Source organism: Perca fluviatilis, chromosome 1, assembly GCF_010015445.1.
Source record: "Perca fluviatilis chromosome 1, GENO_Pfluv_1.0, whole genome shotgun sequence".
In the NCBI taxonomy this organism is placed as follows: Eukaryota; Metazoa; Chordata; class Actinopteri; order Perciformes; family Percidae; genus Perca; species Perca fluviatilis.
Genome location: NC_053112.1, coordinates 6,512,838 through 6,529,723, shown reverse-complemented (window position 1 = coordinate 6,529,723; position 16,886 = coordinate 6,512,838). Strand labels below are relative to the sequence as shown.

Genomic DNA, 16,886 nt, shown 5'->3' with positions numbered 1-16,886 from the left:
GTTTTGGGTCGTCTTTCCACTTTTCCAACCAACTCTAGTTTTGGTTGAAATAAACACATAGTTTAGTGATTTACATGTGAAAATATGTTGGCTCTATACACGCTAAAAGTATTGTTTTTTAAAATGGAGTCTGGTGGGTTTAGCGCTAGCGACTTCAGAGCTGTTTCTGGTTCAACAGAAAGGTCTCAAAGAGGTTTTTAAAGGTCTATCTCTGTAGGGATCCTTTCCATAATGTTGTCAGACACTTTGAATATTAATCTGAGTCTGTCAGCAGCAAAAACAGAACTTTTAGTGGACAGAAACTGACACTGAGCATTTCTCCCATTGGGTCATAGGGTCCAGGTTGAAAAAAAAAACGGTAGTTACCCTTTAAACGTAGTACTTAATCTCAACACATAATCCTCAGTAATTTTTATGTCGCTCATATATATATATATATATATATATATATATATATATATATATTATTATTATTATTATTAATGATTTTTGAAAGTCTGTCTCTTTTGTATCTTTTATTTCCCTCTGTTTAGACTATTACTTTTATTTTTACTTTAATATTATATTATTTGTAGATATTTTTGTATCTTATTTGTCTACTTATTGCAATGACTGAATATCTGTTAACTATTTTTGGAAATTAAGTTTAAAAAAATCAGGGTGTTGGAGGGGGAATCACTTTTTCTTCTCTTTTTCATCAAACAGCAGTTTATGCAAGTTCCCGCAATTTCATCGCATAAAATTGCATAAATTTCCGGCATATTCCATCGCATTTTTTAAGAAAACGTGCCGCATATAATCAAGGATTTTTGCCCCGCAACAATCACCAAAAAAACTTTTTCTGGAAGGACTGCCATTTGGCTTTAGGAAAGTAGCGTGTATGTTCACGCAAAGTCCCGATGCCACGTTGGTGTTTTATCGGACGGTGACTCCGAGCCTCTCCAGCACGCGCGTGCCTTTCTCCTGGTACTCGTCCCGCGTCATCCAGAAGATGTCCTTGTCCTTCATGATGTCGGCCAGCACGGCGCCGCCGAGGAACACCATGTGCTTACGCCGGGGGGGGTCCTCTATCCGGATCTTGAATTTCTGCCGGTTCGAAGAGAAGAAGAAGAAGAAGAAGAAGAAGAAGAAGAAGAAGAAGAAGAGGGGGTGGAATTTAACCAGGGCTCCAGACCAAACTTTTTTCACTTAGGAGCACAGTGGCCCCCCAACCACAATACTTAGGGGCACACACCGTAAAAATCAACATGCTAACCAAATACTCACATTTATACCAATTTCCACTGTATTACTAATAAACACTTCTAATTTAGTTTCACATTTTATTGTGCACTTTTGAAGATGCAACACAGAAGGTAAACCGACAGCACCATCGCTGTCATGACAGTACAAATATTAAAAAATATATATATACCAGCTCTAGTCTCCAGTCTACAATTACAATGAATTCAACTTAAAATTAAACATGCATTGTTTAGGCTACTAAACTAAACTTAAAAATAAACCCCTCCCTCCCTCCTCCCAAACCTGCCCCACAACCTTGAATTGAATAATTATTCATTTCGGTTACACTTTACTTTAAGTTTTCTACATAAGACTGACATGACACTGTCATAAAACATTATAAACAAGTCATAAACGTTTATGACATAACTCTTTTTTAGTAAGTGTCATTCGGTTTTGTCATGACACGTTATGGTTATGGTTAAGGTTATGGTTCATGTGTCATGACTGTGTCATGTGAGTGTCATGTATTCATGACAGTGTCATGTCACTCTTATGTAGAAAACTTAAAGTAAAGTGTTACCTTAATTTCTTACTCACTGTAACTTTTATTCTTGTATTTATATTATTCTTTTTTTAGCCTGTTTTATTTTCATCTTGACTGCTTTTAATTGCTCTTTAATTAATGTAAAGCGCTTTGAGTGTCCTTGTTGCTGAGAGGTGCTGTAGAAATCAAGCTGCCTTCAGCCTGTCAGTCAGTCCCCAGGGCAGGTAAACCAACGCTGTCAGGTACCGAAATTTCCACGTTTAAAGCACCCATATTATGCTCATTTTCAGGTTCATAACTGTATTTTAAGGTTGTACCAGAATAGGTTTACATGGTTTAATTATCAACAAACACCATATTGTTGTTGTACTGCACAGCTCTCTCTCACTGCTGCAGATCCTCTTTTCACCTGGTTTCTGTTTTAGCTACAGAGTGAGACCTCTTTTCATCTTCTTCTTCTGTACTATCTTTGATTGCGCTCGCACATGCTCAGTAGCTCAGATGTAGATCATGTCAGCTAGCTAACTCTAGAGACAGTAAAAGAAAGCCTGTTTCTCCAACTTTGGTCAGTTACAAGGCAGGATTAGCTGGGAGACTTCTAAATGAGGGCGCACATGGAAGTAGTTCTTTTGTAGATCATGGTGAACTTGTGTGTGTTGTAGCAGTGCTTTGCTATTGAGAACGACGTAGCATGCTAGCGTTAGCATTAGCGTTAGCATGCTAATGCTAACGGTTAGCATGCTAACGAGCTAACGGTTGTGGTTAGCCAGCTCATTTCGGACTGTGACGTCACAGTCCGAGCCGATTTTGAACAGCTCACTAGGAGACTGAAGGCAGGACACATTCAGAAACCGTATCTCACTCAGAACACCATGGATGGATTTTTTTCAAAGTTCGTATGTGTGTGGAAGCACCAGAGACACAAAATATAACACCCCAAATCTCAGAAAAAGTGATTTTTTCATAATATGGGCACTTTAACGTTTTAAAAAGGCCCTGGTAACCAATTAGATTCAGACTCAGGTACTGTACTTAGGCTACGTTTATGTTGCTACGTCGTGGTAACGTTAGCGGCTTTAGCCTCAGAGAACGAAACGTCGTGACCGATGAGAACCAATCAGGACTGAGAAAATTTGGCGTCAGTGTCGGCGTTGCCAAAATGTCTCCGTTTGCGGCCGTTGACATGGCAACACAACCCCGCAGATTACCAACCAGAACGGGTCAGAAGTGTTTCCAAATGGCTCTGGTTTAGGGACTCAGAAACACCTGAGCAGGGGGAATGAGAGGGGGGAGGGGAAACGCCAGAGCAGGGGAGGGGGGGGGGGGGGGGGGGGGGAGGGGGGGGGGGGAGAATGAGGGGGGAGGGGAGGGGAGGGAGAGGGGGGGGGGGGGGGGGGAGAGCAGAGCGGGGAATGAGGGAGGGGAAACATCAGAGCAGGAGAATTGAGAGGGGGGAAAAACGCCCAGCAGGAAACACCACGAGCAGGGGGAATGAGGGGGGGGACGCCAGAGCAGGGGGAATGAGAGGGGGAGGAAACACCAGAGCAGGTGCGAATGAGAGGGGGAAACACCAGAGCAGGGGGAATAAGAGAGCAGGGGAAACACCAGAGCAGGGGGAATGAGAGGGGGGAGGGAACGCCAGAGCAGGGGGAGATGAGAAAAGGATAAAGCAGGGGAAATGACAGCAGGAAACACCAGAGCAGGGGGAAATGAGGGAGGGGGGACGCCAGAGCAGGGGGGAATGAGAGGGGGGAGGGGACGCGCAGGAGCGGGGAATGAGAGAGGGAGGGGGCGGCCAGAGCAAGAGAATGAGAGGGGGGAAACGCCAAAGCAGGGGGAATGACAGCAGGAAACACCAGAGCAGGGGGAATGAGGAGGGGGGGACGCCAGAGCAGGTGCGAATGAGAGAGGGGAAACACCAGAGCAGGGGGAATGAGAGGAGGAAACACCAGAGCAGGGGGAATGAGAGAGAGGGGGAAACACCAGAGCAGGGGGAATGAGAGGAGGGCAACACCAGAGCAGGGGGAATGAGAGGGAAACTGGAGACTCTGGAGCAGGGGTCACCAACACGGTGCACCAGGTAGCCCCCAAGGACCACACGAGGAGCCCTCAGGCCTGTTCTACAAATGAAAATGTAATATTGATATCATCTGTTTCCCACCTCGTTAAGTCGTTGTTGATAATTATTGGGAGAACATGTTCTCTACGACGTTCTAAAACGGTTACATCTTGTCACGAATCTTTAGTCTGAACTGGGCTTAAGGTGTGCGGCCACCGATCGGTTGGAAATAGGGTTGGGTATCGTTTGGTTTTTTTTCGATTCCGGTGCTAAATCGATACTTTTAAAACGGTGCCGGTGCCTAAACGGTGCCTGAATCGGTACTTTTCAATAAAGTAAAAAAAAAAAAAATAAGAAAAAAAATAAGGGTAGTAAACAACAGTCAGTGACTTGTTTATTGCTAAGGCCATGGTCAACATTAAAGACTTAATAATAATGTAATAACTATAACAATAACAATAACTTATTTCACCAGTATATTGCTGTTGAACCCCAGATGGGAAAAGGGTATTTTACAATTACTGTGAATGCACCACGCCACGGGTACACCTGTTTTAAGTGAACACGCACCGTCTGTGTTGTTTAATTCCGACGACGGCAGCTGCGAGTGAACGCACCGTCTGTGTTGTTTAATTCCGACAACGGCAGCTGCAAGTGAACGCACCGTCTGTGTTGTTTAATTCCGACGACGGCAGCTGCAAGTGAACGCACCGTCTGTGTTGTTTAATTCCGACGACGGCAGCTGCGAGTGAACGCACCGTCTGTGTTGTTTAATTCCGACGACGGCAGCTGCAAGTGAACGCACCGTCTGTGTTGTTTAATTCCGACGACGGCAGCTGCGAGTGAACGCACCGTCTGTGTTGTTTAATTCCGACAACGGCAGCTGCAAGTGAACGCACCGTCTGTGCTGTTTAATTCCGACAACGGCAGCTGCAAGTGAACGCACCGTCTGTGTTGTTTAATTCCAACAACGGCAGCTGCGAGCGAACGCACCGTCTGTGTTGTTTAATTCCAACAACGGCAGCTGCGAGTGAACGCACCGTCTGTGTTGTTTAATTCCGACGACGGCAGCTGCAAGTGAACGCACCGTCTGTGTTGTTTAATTCCGACGACGGCAGCTGCGAGTGAACGCACCGTCTGTGTTATTTCATTCCAACCATATAAACATAGTACTACTAGTACTACTAGTACTGCTAGTACTACTAGTACTACTACTGTATATCTATGAATTGCGACAGCGGCTGCTGCTGCTGCGCTGCAGAGCAGACTGTTACATCCCGCTGTTGAAGTCCTCCACAGTGAAATACAGTCACACTTTACACTGTTTAACGTTAGCTGTCAGCATTTTACCGGTGTTTAATCCAGCTGCTAGCTAAAGGTAGGCTAACGTTACGTGCTGTCAGGTGTAGTGTAAAGTCAAGCACCGAAATGAGGCACCGAAACTTTCGTTCTTATTCGGTCTCGTTACTACCGTTTACGTCGGCACCGGTTCCCTATTGGCACCGAGTTTCGGTACCCAACGCTAGTTGGAAAACACTTGGGTTATTTCCGGAGCCCCGTACTCACGGACAGCTTGTCGACGTCTCCCTTGAGCACCCGCTCCAGGTACAGCTGCTTCAGCTCGCGCTCCAGGCGGGACGGCAGGCCGGGGTACATGGTGGAGCCTCCGGACAGGACGATGTGCTTGTAGAACTCGGACCTGCTCAGAGAAACGTAACGATGGGGAATGGACTCCAGACCAGGGCTGCGATACCGTACGTATCACGATACACGGGTCACGATTCAATGTATTGCGATACTGTGCGTAAGGCGATATGTTGGGATTTTTTTAAGTATAATTTTAGAAAAACTAATATTTAAAAAAAAGACATGATGATCATAAAAGTAAAGAAGTTTACTTTAGGTCAAGAATTCAGTACACAGAAAATCACACTGCCAGTTTGGGATTGTGGTTCCCAGGTTCTTAGTGAGCTAATGTTGATTTGCTAAAGTAGGCCAAAGGTCAGCCATAGCTACGCTGTTAGCTTTTAGCAAAAAGTCAGACACTGTTAAGCACTGCTCTGCACTGCTAGGCACTGCTAGGCACCGCTAGGTACTGTTAGGCACTCCTAGGCACTGTTAGGCACCGCTAGGTACTGTTAGGCACCGCTAGGTACTGTTAGGCACTGCAAGGCACTGTTAGGCACCGCTAGGCACCGTTAGGCACTGTTAGGCACCGCTAGGTACTGTTAGGCACTGTTAGGCACCGCTAGGCACTGTTAGGCACTGTTAGGCACCGCTAGGCACTGCTAGGCACTGTTAGGCACTGCTAGGCACTGTTAGGCACCGCTAGGTACTGTTAGGCACTGTTAGGCACCGCTAGGTACTGTTAGGCACTGTTAGGCACCGCTAGGCCCTGTTAGGCACCGCTAGGCACTGTTAGGCACTGTTAGGCCCTGTTAGGCACTGTTAGGCACTGTTAGGCACTGTTAGGCACTGTTAGGCACCGCTAGGCCCTGTTAGGCACTGTTAGGCACTGTTAGGCACTGTTAGGCACTGCTAGGCACTGTTAGGCACTGTTAGGCACTGTTAGGCACTGTTAGGCACTGTTAGGCACTGTTAGGCACTGCTAGGCCCTGTTAGGCACTGCTAGGCCCTGTTAGGCACACCCAAGAGCGCTTGAAATGTCCCACAATAGAGCTCATAAGAGAGCCGGTCTATTTAAAGATAGCGTTGCTGCTAATAGGTCTCACATAATAATAAAAAGCACTTTTCATGGACTCATTAGTCTTTACATGCGTATTTGTACCTTATGAGTGCTTATACTAATATTTACAATACACAAGTTGGTTTAGTGCCAAGTGCAGTGGCAGCATGTTACAATGTGGAGAGTCCCCCCCCAAACCAGATCCTGCTTTAGGGCCCCCCAAAAGTCTAGGTCTAGGGCCGGCCCCTGGACGACGCTCACCTGGTGTCGATATCGGCGGCCTGGATGGTGTTGAAGAGCAGCTCGGCCACCCCGACTCCCTCCACGTTGATGAGGTGAGGTTGGAACAGAGCCTCGGGGGCTTCGAACCTCTCCCCTCCCACCTTGATCAACCTGCCGTCCGGGAGCTGAGGACACACACACACACACACACACACACACACACACACACACACACACACACACACACACACACACACACACACACACACACACACACACACACACACACACACACACACACACACACACACACACACACACACACACACACGATCCCTTCAGAAGTGTAACGACGTCTTAAAGTGCTCATATTACGCTTTTTGGCTTTTTCCCTCTCCTTTATTGTGTTATATATCTTTTTTGTGCAGGTTGACTGTTCTGACTGGCTAGTAGTCCTTACCTAGCTACTGTCAGGGCACGCCCTCATACTCTGCTTCTGATTGGCTAGTAGTCCTTACCTAGGTACTGTCAGGGCACGCCCTCATACTCTGCTTCTGACTGGCTAGTAGTCCTCACCTAGCTACTGTCAGGGCACGCCCTCATACTCTGCTTCTGACTGGCTAGTAGTCCTTACCTAGGTACTGTCAGGGCACGCCCTCATACTCTGCTTCTGACTGGCTAGTAGTCCTTTCCTAGCTACTGTCAGGGCACGCCTTCACACTCTGCTTCTGACTGGCTAGTAGTCCTTACCTAGCTACTGTCAGGGCACGCCAGCTGACTTCTCTATTGGCTGTTAATAAGCTGGTTCGAGTCGAGCTGAGACGTTCTAAAACGGTTTCGTCTCGTCGCGAATCTTTTGGTCTGAACTGATCTTGACACACAAAAACTTGGGGAAAATAGGGTCCAGTTTGGAAAACACCCGAAGTAACCCTTTACAGCGAGGTGACTGACCGTGTACGACTCGACCAGCACCGTCGTCTCCAGCGCCAGCTTCTGCTCCTGCTCGATGTTGTAGCCCACGTAGCACAGCTTCTCCTTCATCATTCTCACCGTCTCGAAGTCCGCCGAATGGTTGAAGGCGTAGCCTCGCAGCAGCAGCAGCTGGTGGACGCACGGGCAGACAGGTGGCAGAGTTCATGGTTATCATTAATATAATATAATATATACATACAGTACAGGCCAAAAGTTTGGACACACCTTCTCATTCAATGTGTTTCCTTTTTATTTTCATGACTATTTACATTGTAGATTCTCACTGAAGGCATCAAAACTATGAATGAACACATATGGAATTATGTACTTAACAAAAAAGTGTGAAATAACTGAAAACATGTCTTATATTTTAGATTCTTCAAAGTAGCCACCCTTTGCTTTTTTTGATAACTCTGCAAACCCTTGGTGTTCTCTCAATGAGCTTCATGAGGTAGTCACCTGAAATGGTTTTACCTTCACAGGTGTGCTTTGTCAGGGTTCATTAGTGGAATTATAATAATAATAATAATAATAATAATAATAATAATAATACATTTAATTTGTAATGCACTTTATATTTAAGCAAATCTCAAAGTGCTACATGATAGTGCTAAAAATTATAAAAACACATGGAGAGCATGAAAAGAAAAGGAAGTAAATAAAAGGCAAAAGGGACAAGTTCACTCAAAAGCTCTCCTAAAAAGGTGGGTTTTAAGGCCACGCGTTTAAAAGCATCCACAGTCTGTGGGGTCCTCGGGGGGGGGGGGAGGGCTTTTCACAGTTTGGGAGAACAGCTGGAGCAGAAAGCCCGATCTCCCATTGTACGGAGCTTTGTCCTGGGAGGTTTCAAAAAATATGCTGAGGCAGATCGGAGGGTACGTGTTGAGGTCTGTGGGGTGAGGAGTTCCTTGAGGTAGAGGGGGGCTTCACCATGAATGCACTGGTGGGTCAGGAGGGAGACCTTGTACTCAACCCTGAGTGAGACAGGAAGCCAATGGAGTGATTTAAGGATGGGGGTGATGTGGTCATATTTGCGCACCCTCAACAGGATCCTAGCAGCACTGTTTTGAATATACTGCAACTTCTGAAGGCTTTTGTCAGGGATCCCGGTGAGGAGTGCATTGCAGTAGGCCAGCCTGGAGGAGACAAAAGCGTGGACAAGCTTTTCCGCGTCTGCAGGAGTGAGTGTGGGACGGAGTTTGGCAATGTTCCTGAGGTGGAAAAAGGAAGTCTTGCAGAGATGTTTGATGTGAGTCTCAAAGGTCAGATGAGAGTCCATTTTAACACCCAGGTTAGTGGCTGATGTTGAAAGTGGAATAGTTTGGCCGGAGAAGTTGATGCTGGTAATGTCAGATGATTGAACCTGGTGTGGGGTGCCGACTAGAATGGCTTCAGTCTTGGAGCTGTTTAGCTGCAGAAAGTTTTGTTTCATCCACGCCTTTATCTCCTCCAGGCAGGTGGTCAGAGTGGATGATGGCAGGGCAGCAGAGGCGGTTGGGTTTGTCTTGAGGTAGAGTTGAGTATCATCAGCATAGCAGTGGAATGAAATTCCATGCCGGCTGATGACATGGCCAAGGGGGAGCATGTAAAGAATAAACAGGGTGGGGCCGAGCACTGAGCCTTGAGGGACACCACATGTGACGTTGTTATTTCCCTTATTGATAAAAAAAGCAAAGGGTGGCTACTTTGAAGAATCTAAAATACACACAACCACACACACACAGACACAGAAACACACAGACAGACACAGACACACAGACACACACACAGACACACAGACACACACACAGACACACACACACACACACACACACACACACACACAGCTGTCCCTACCTTGATGAGGTAGCGCGTGATGTCCCTCCCTGCGATGTCAAGGCGTCGGGTCAGGTGTGGCAGTGAGAAACCTTCGTACACCGGGCAGATGTGAGTGACGCCGTCGCCGGAGTCAACCACCACGCCGGTCAGCAGTCCTAAAAACGACAAAAAGGTACAAAGAATACATATCATCCAAAACTACATATCATCCAAAACTACATATCATCCAAAAATACATATCATCCAGTAGTACTCGTGGTGCATGTGCATTCAGGCAGGACATCTGGTACAAATTACTGCTCGTCAACACTGCTCTACAACCCGGTCTGAATATGTAGCTGTACCCTAGGATCAGCATTTAGTCAATCTGTAGTCTCGCATAGCCAGACCTTCCTCCACAGCGCTGCGGAGGAAGGTCTCGCTAGTCCACACAGCATTCCCGTATGGGAGAAAAACATGCTCTGGTTTGCTGGCATTTCTTTAAACCAATCCCATCTCGTCTTGGTTAAGCCCTAAGGCTGGGTACCGAACGTCAATACTTTAATGGCACCGAAAAAAAAAGCAGTTTTACCAGAAATTTTTTAATTCTGATAACTGTTTTGATTCACAATTAAGGTGGAAAATGAAAGCTTTTTCAAGTTTCACGTATTTTTGTTGATGCTGAAATGAAATTTTAAAACATGTGGTTATCGAAAAAAGTATTGTTAGGAACCGGCATCGAAACTGAGGTATCGAAATTGGCGCCGGACGGAAAGACTTTGAACAATACCCAGCCCTATTAAGCCCTAAGCGCTGAGCTCCGGACAGAGCCACGGTGCCTCTGCTGAAGAGTCTCAGGAAGGAACTGGTTTTGGTGGAACATGTGGACCTTCAGAAGTAGTTTTAGTCTCAGAACAGAGAACTCTGATTGGACAGATAGTCTAGCTAGCTGTTAGACAGACAGACAGACAGACAGAGAGACAGACAGACAGACAGATAGTCTAGCTAGCTGTTAGACAGACAGACAGACAGACAGACAGATAGTCTAGCTAGCTGTCTGGATTTACCCTGCAGAGATCTGAGGACCAGTTAGACAGACAGACAGACAGACAGACAGACGGATAGTCTAACTAGCTGTCTGGATTTACCCTGCAGAGATCTGAGGAGCAGTTAGACAGACAGACAGACAGACAGACAGACAGACAGTCTAGCTAGCTGTCTGGATTCACCCTGCAGAGATCTGAGGACCAGTTAGATAGACAGACAGACAGACAGATAGTCTAGCTAGCTGTTAGACAGACAGATAGTCTAACTAGCTGTCTGGATTTACCCTGCAGAGATCTGAGGACCAGTTAGATAGACAGACAGACAGACAGACAGACAGACAGACAGACAGACAGACAGACAGACAGACGATAGTCTAGCTAGCTGTTAGACAGACAGATAGTCTAACTAGCTGTCTGGATTTACCCTGCAGAGATCTGAGGAGCAGTTAACCATAGTCCTCACAAATCCAACGGAGGTTAGAACCCCGACATAGAGTCAGAGGAAGGGGGACAGGACAACCGGCAGAAAATAAAAAGTGAAAGGTCGTGGGTATGGACTAGCCACCTTCGCGCTCGCGAGCTACACGCTGAAAATGTCCAAGTTTTGCAGAGAATTTGGATCGTGCAACAGGGCAGGTCTGCTCGGCTCTTTCAGGGAACGATTGTAAAGATTTACTAAGAATATGTTTAGGGTGTGTCCTCTCTAACCGGGACGTTTTGGGACTGATTGGTGGGATTGCTGTGGACGAAGTACACACGGACATAGGCGTAATTTACAGTTGAGATAGAGGGGTTACAACCTTTTTTTGCAACAAAAATATTTATTAATTTAACTTATTTTTTAAAGTAAGTGCTGTAGTATAACTAGCAGGAGACAAGTTATAATTGAGGTAAGTTTGGAGACATTACCTTATTTAATCATTAAATTAATACATATTTTTGTTGCATCTCTTTTCGGTGTTGTAATTTGTAGACGGTCCTAAGCACTCGTCTAACTGCAGCAACAACAACAGCAGAGAGCAGAAGCCAGCAGGCAAGACTTATTTACATAAACTTCTGGTGTACTTACAAACTTTACAATCCATCGTTTTATGAGTGCATAACCTATTTGTATTACTGTAGACGTTTGGTATCATTTTGGGCATTATTAGTGGGGTAATGTTAAGAGACACTTCGGATCCATTAGCCCCTGCGCTAAGCTATTCAGCTGATAACGCTACTCTAGCTAACTCTCCCAATGTTCGACCCAGGTGAAAAAAGCTTCTGGGGGGGGTGTTTGGCTCGAGGTCATGGTGCAAAGGACCCTAGGGTGAAATTACTCCGAACCATCACTTTATAACCATCCCACTCCGCTGACAGTATCTGTAACGGCTGTACGGCTGAAGAGGGCTTAGAGGGCGAGGGCTATCGGGGGGGAGAAAGGGGGCTTTAAAAGAAAAAGTGATATTATGCCTCGATAACTGTCACATCGCTCCATAAAAACCAGGAAAAGACACTTATGTCATATCACGATATGACGATATCCAAAATCTAAGACGATATCTAGTCTCATATCACGATATGACGATATCCAAAATCTAAGACGATATCTAGTCTCATATCACGATATGACGATATCCAAAATCTAAGACGATATCTAGTCTCATATCACGATATATGACGATATCCAAAATCTAAGACGATATCTAGTCTCATATCACGATATGACGATATCCAAAATCTAAGACGATATCTAGTCTCATATCAAGATATGACGATATCCAAAATCTAAGACGATGATATCACATATATGAGATATCCAAATCTAAGACGATATCTAGTCTATCACGATATATGACGATATCCAAAATCTAAGACGATATCTAGTCTCATATCACGATATGACGATATCCAAAATCTAAGACGATATCTAGTCTCATATCACGATATGACGATATCCAAAATCTAAGACGATATCTAGTCTCATATCACGATATGACGATATCCAAAATCTAAGACGATATCTAGTCTCATATCACAATATATGACGATATCCAAAATCTAAGACGATATCTAGTCTCATATCACGATATATGACGATATCCAAAATCTAAGACGATATCTAGTCTCATATCACGATATGACGATATCCAAAATCTAAGACGATATCTAGTCTCATATCACGATATGACGATATCCAAAATCTAAGACGATATCTAGTCTCATATCACGATATATGATGATATCCAAAATCTAAGACGATATCTAGTCTCATATCACGATATGACGATATCCAAAATCTAAGACCATATCTAGTCTCATATCACGATATGACGATATCCAAAATCTAAGACCATATCTAGTCTCATATCACGATATGACGATATCCAAAATCTAAGACGATATCTAGTCTCATATCACGATACGATATCCAAAATCTAAGACGATATCTAGTCTCATATCACGATATGACGATATCCAAAATCTAAGACGATATCTAGTCTCATATCACGATATGACGATATCCAAAATCTAAGACGATATCTAGTCTCTTATCACGATATGACGATATCCAAAATCTAAGACGATATCTAGTCTCATATCACGATATGACGATATCCAAAATCTAAGACGATATCTAGTCTCTTATCACGATATGACGATATCCAAAATCTAAGACGATATCTAGTCTCATATCACCATAGATATAATATCGATATATAGCCCAGCTCTAACTGAAACAACAACAACATAACAACTTACAAAGAAACTGCTTTCTCCTCCACACTGTCACGTGATGACAACCACACATAATTACATCAATTATATTTATAATCCTTGTCTCCTATATATGAGTGCATTGCATTTTTTTAAATGACGGTATTGAAACGGATACCGTTGTTATTTTTAAGACCCCGCGGTATATACCGTGTTACCGCCCAACCCTACGAAAGGGTCACGACGCCGTAGCTACGGCGCGGAGTTGACGCAGAAGCACGAAACAGCCTTTACGGAGAGAAACCAACCTTGAGCTGTAGTTATGTAGCATGCACGCATTTTATAATCAAATTGGGCTGTGTTCACACTCGGCGTCTTTTTTTGACCAGAAAACGTTGACTATAGGGCACTTTTGTAGTGTAAAAAAAAATTTAAAAAAATAAAAAATAAGCAGGCAGCGTTGTTATTCCAAAAAGCAGCCGAGAGCATCTTTTGTTGCCATGACAACAGCAGACGTTACAGGAACAGAGAGTGGAGATGTGGAGCGGTGCTAACGTTAGATAAAACAAAGTGGTGGAGCAAGCTAGAGAAAGAACAGAGAGAGAGAGAGAGAGAGAGAGAGAGAGAGGTGCTAACGTTAGAATAAACAAAGTGGTGGAGCGAGCTAGAGAGAGAGAGCAAGAGAAAGAGAGAGCTAGAGATAGAGAGAAAGAAAGAGAGAGAGAGAGAGAGAGAGAGAGAGAGAGAGTGCTAACGTTAGAATAAACAAAGTGGTGGAGCGAGCTAGAGAGAGAGAGCAAGAGAAAGAGAGAGCTAGAGATAGAGAGAAAGAAAGAGAGAGAGAGAGAGAGAGAGCAAGAGAAAGAGAGAGCTAGAGATAGAGAGAAAGAAAGAGAGAGAGAGAGAGAGAGAGCAAGAGAAAGAGAGAAAAGAGAGAGAGAGAGAGAGAGAGAGAGAGAGAGAGGTGCTAACGTTAGAATAAACAAAGTGGTGGAGCAAGCTAGAGAAAGAACAGAGAGAGAGAGAGAGAGAGAGAGAGGTGCTAACGTTAGAATAAACAAAGTGGTGGAGCGAGCTAGAGAGAGAGAGAAAGAAAGAGAGAGAGAGAGCAAGAGAAAGAGAGAGAGAGAGAGAGAAAGAGAGAGAGAGAAAGAGAGAGAGAGAGAGAGAGAGGTGCTAACGTTAGAATAAACAAAGTGGTGGAGCGAGCTACAGGAAGAACAGAGAGAGAGAGAGAGAGAGAGAGAGGTGCTAACGTTAGATAAACAAAGTGGTGGAGAGAGCTAGAGAGAGAGAGAGAGAGGCAAGAGAAAGAGAGAGAGAGAGAAAGAGAGAGAGAAAGAGAGAGAGAGAAAGAGAGAGAGAGAGAGGTGCTAACGTTAGAATAAACAAAGTGGTGGAGCGAGCTACAGGAAGAACAGAGAGAGAGAGAGAGAGAGAGAGAGAGAGAGGTGCTAACGTTAGAATAAACAAAGTGGTGGAGCGAGCTACAGGAAGAACAGAGAGAGAGAGAGACAGAGACAGAGACAGAGGGAGAGGGAGAGACAGAGAGAGAGAGAGAGAGAGAGAGAGAGACAGAGAGAGAGAGAGAGAGCATAGCATTACACCATTATATAATTTTTTGCACATTCTGCATTCAATCCTCCTCTTTTCTTTTGCTAAACAGCCATCTTGTATATATTAGTTCCTGTATTTATTGTTCATTTCATATTAATGTTTAATATGTTTATCTGTGTATGTATGCCCCTACCTTACTTACCTTACTAAGTCTAACGTTTGGCAATAAACGTGAATTTTGCGTCACCTAAATCTAAGCTAAAGACCTATCTTTCTGATGTTGCTTTTCTTTAAATAATCTATTTTATTAACTTAAATGTCTTATACTGCACTGTAACTTTTATTCTTATACAGCACTATCAATTTTATTATTGTCTTTTAATGTTTTTAATTTGTTTATTAATGTTTTAAAATTGTTTTTAGTTGTTTTCTTACTGCTCTTTAATGTTTTATGTAAAGCACTTTGAATTGCCCTGTTGCTGAAATGTGCTCTACAAATAACGCTGCCCTTGCCTTGCCCTGTCAGATTTTAACATCTGGAATGCTCTGCCCGTGTGCCCGTGCCGGCCCTCACCTCTACGATCTTCTCCCTGTTCTTGGTGGGGTTCATGGGCGGCTCCGTCAGGAGGATCTTGCAGTCGCGCGTGTCGATGTCGAGTTTCTGCGGGCCGAAGGTGTAGTCCCACAGGTGCTTCATGTCGTCCCAGTTCCTGACGATGCCGTTCTCCATCGGGTAGTTCACCTCCAGCATGGAGCGCAGCTCGCTGGCCTCGTCCCCCACCATCAGGTCCTGCCAGGGGTCAAAAAGGTAGAGCCCTGCATTTCAGCCCGAGCCCCTTATACATGTATACTGTATATATCAGAGGTGGGAGTAAGTCACCAGCAAGTCTCAAGTCTTAAAAGGTGCCCTGCCACACCTATTTCATGACTTTGTGGTGATGTCTGAAGGTCTACCGTGGACTCTGTAACCTTGGTTACCTTGTTTCAAGCCATTCTAGCGCGGTATAGAAAGCCTGCAGGAAGACTCGGCTCGATTTGTGCCAGTTGTCATTAATATTCAACAAGCTAAGCTGTTTGAATCTGATTGGCTAACAGCTATATCCATTTTGTGTGCGATTAATCTGGCGTCGGTGAGTGGGAGTATCGGCAGTGGGGCTGGGCGATATGGCCTGAAAATAAAATTCCCCGATTTTTTCAAAATAAATCCGATTTAAAAGATCTAAATCGATTTTTTTCTCTTAAAATCAATCTGCAGATGAAAAAAAAATGGTTCAAAACAAGCTTTAACTTTATTTTGTTTTGACTCACACACACAAACACACACACACACAAACACAGGGCTATATATTCAACATATAATATATAATATATACACACAGTATATATTATATATATTCAACAACAACAGAACAGATGCGTGACATAAAGCTGTTTTCACACATACAGGTACTTCACTTCTCGTTCCTCGCTAAAAGTTCAAATCATTTCAACTTTATTGCGCAACCTTGCCCCTATTTTCACCTGTTGCTGAGTGACGTACGTTAACATGCCATGGTCTCTTGAATGTAGCACACCTGTAGCAAGCTCCTTCGTAGTAACTAGAGGTAAAAACAAAAGTGGAAGAGGAGCTCCACCTGCTACAGAGCGGCCCTGTCGCTGCCATGTTGTTTGTGTATCTCTATGGGGGGGGGGGTCGATTTTCAATTAAACAAATCGACGTTAACTACACATTCGAGTTAAATCGATAAAACCGTGTCTCCACGAACCTACGTACAGTACCACACAATCAAAAGAAGTACTTGTAGTCACAAGGAGTAGATGCCTTGTGAAAAACACGGCATGAATGAGAACTCAGGAAGGCCAAAATGAATTACCTTAATTTCAATGTTTCCAACTTTGGCGCTGGAGCGGATGATTGGCCGGCCAACCAGCGCTGGGAAGATGTGTTCGGGGAAGTTGGAGCCTGCATAGCCGCACTTGACAAACTAGAAGAAAAGACAGAAAAACATGCGTTTCAATATTCAAAATAGGATATAATGGTAAAAGTACAATACATGTTCAGTGAGTGTGGGAATCACC

The 16,886-nt window shown here is 44.4% G+C and overlaps 1 protein-coding gene across 1 annotated transcript in view; it reads right to left on the bottom strand.

Moving 5' to 3' along the window:
* Nucleotides 1-775: 775 nt before the first annotated feature.
* LOC120565047 (actin-related protein 2-B-like) overlaps nt 776-16,886 on the bottom strand; it is an 18,724-nt gene continuing 2,613 nt past the window's right edge. Inside the window, exons 2-9 of the mRNA XM_039810365.1 lie at nt 16,682-16,792; nt 15,382-15,597; nt 11,873-11,957; nt 9,547-9,683; nt 7,690-7,839; nt 6,778-6,923; nt 5,397-5,529; nt 776-1,086 (exon numbers count right to left, since the gene is read on the bottom strand). Coding sequence (XP_039666299.1) covers nt 916-1,086; nt 5,397-5,529; nt 6,778-6,923; nt 7,690-7,839; nt 9,547-9,683; nt 11,873-11,957; nt 15,382-15,597; nt 16,682-16,792 — 1,149 coding nt within the window. The 3' untranslated portion in view covers nt 776-915. The remainder of the gene's footprint in view (nt 1,087-5,396; nt 5,530-6,777; nt 6,924-7,689; nt 7,840-9,546; nt 9,684-11,872; nt 11,958-15,381; nt 15,598-16,681; nt 16,793-16,886) is intronic.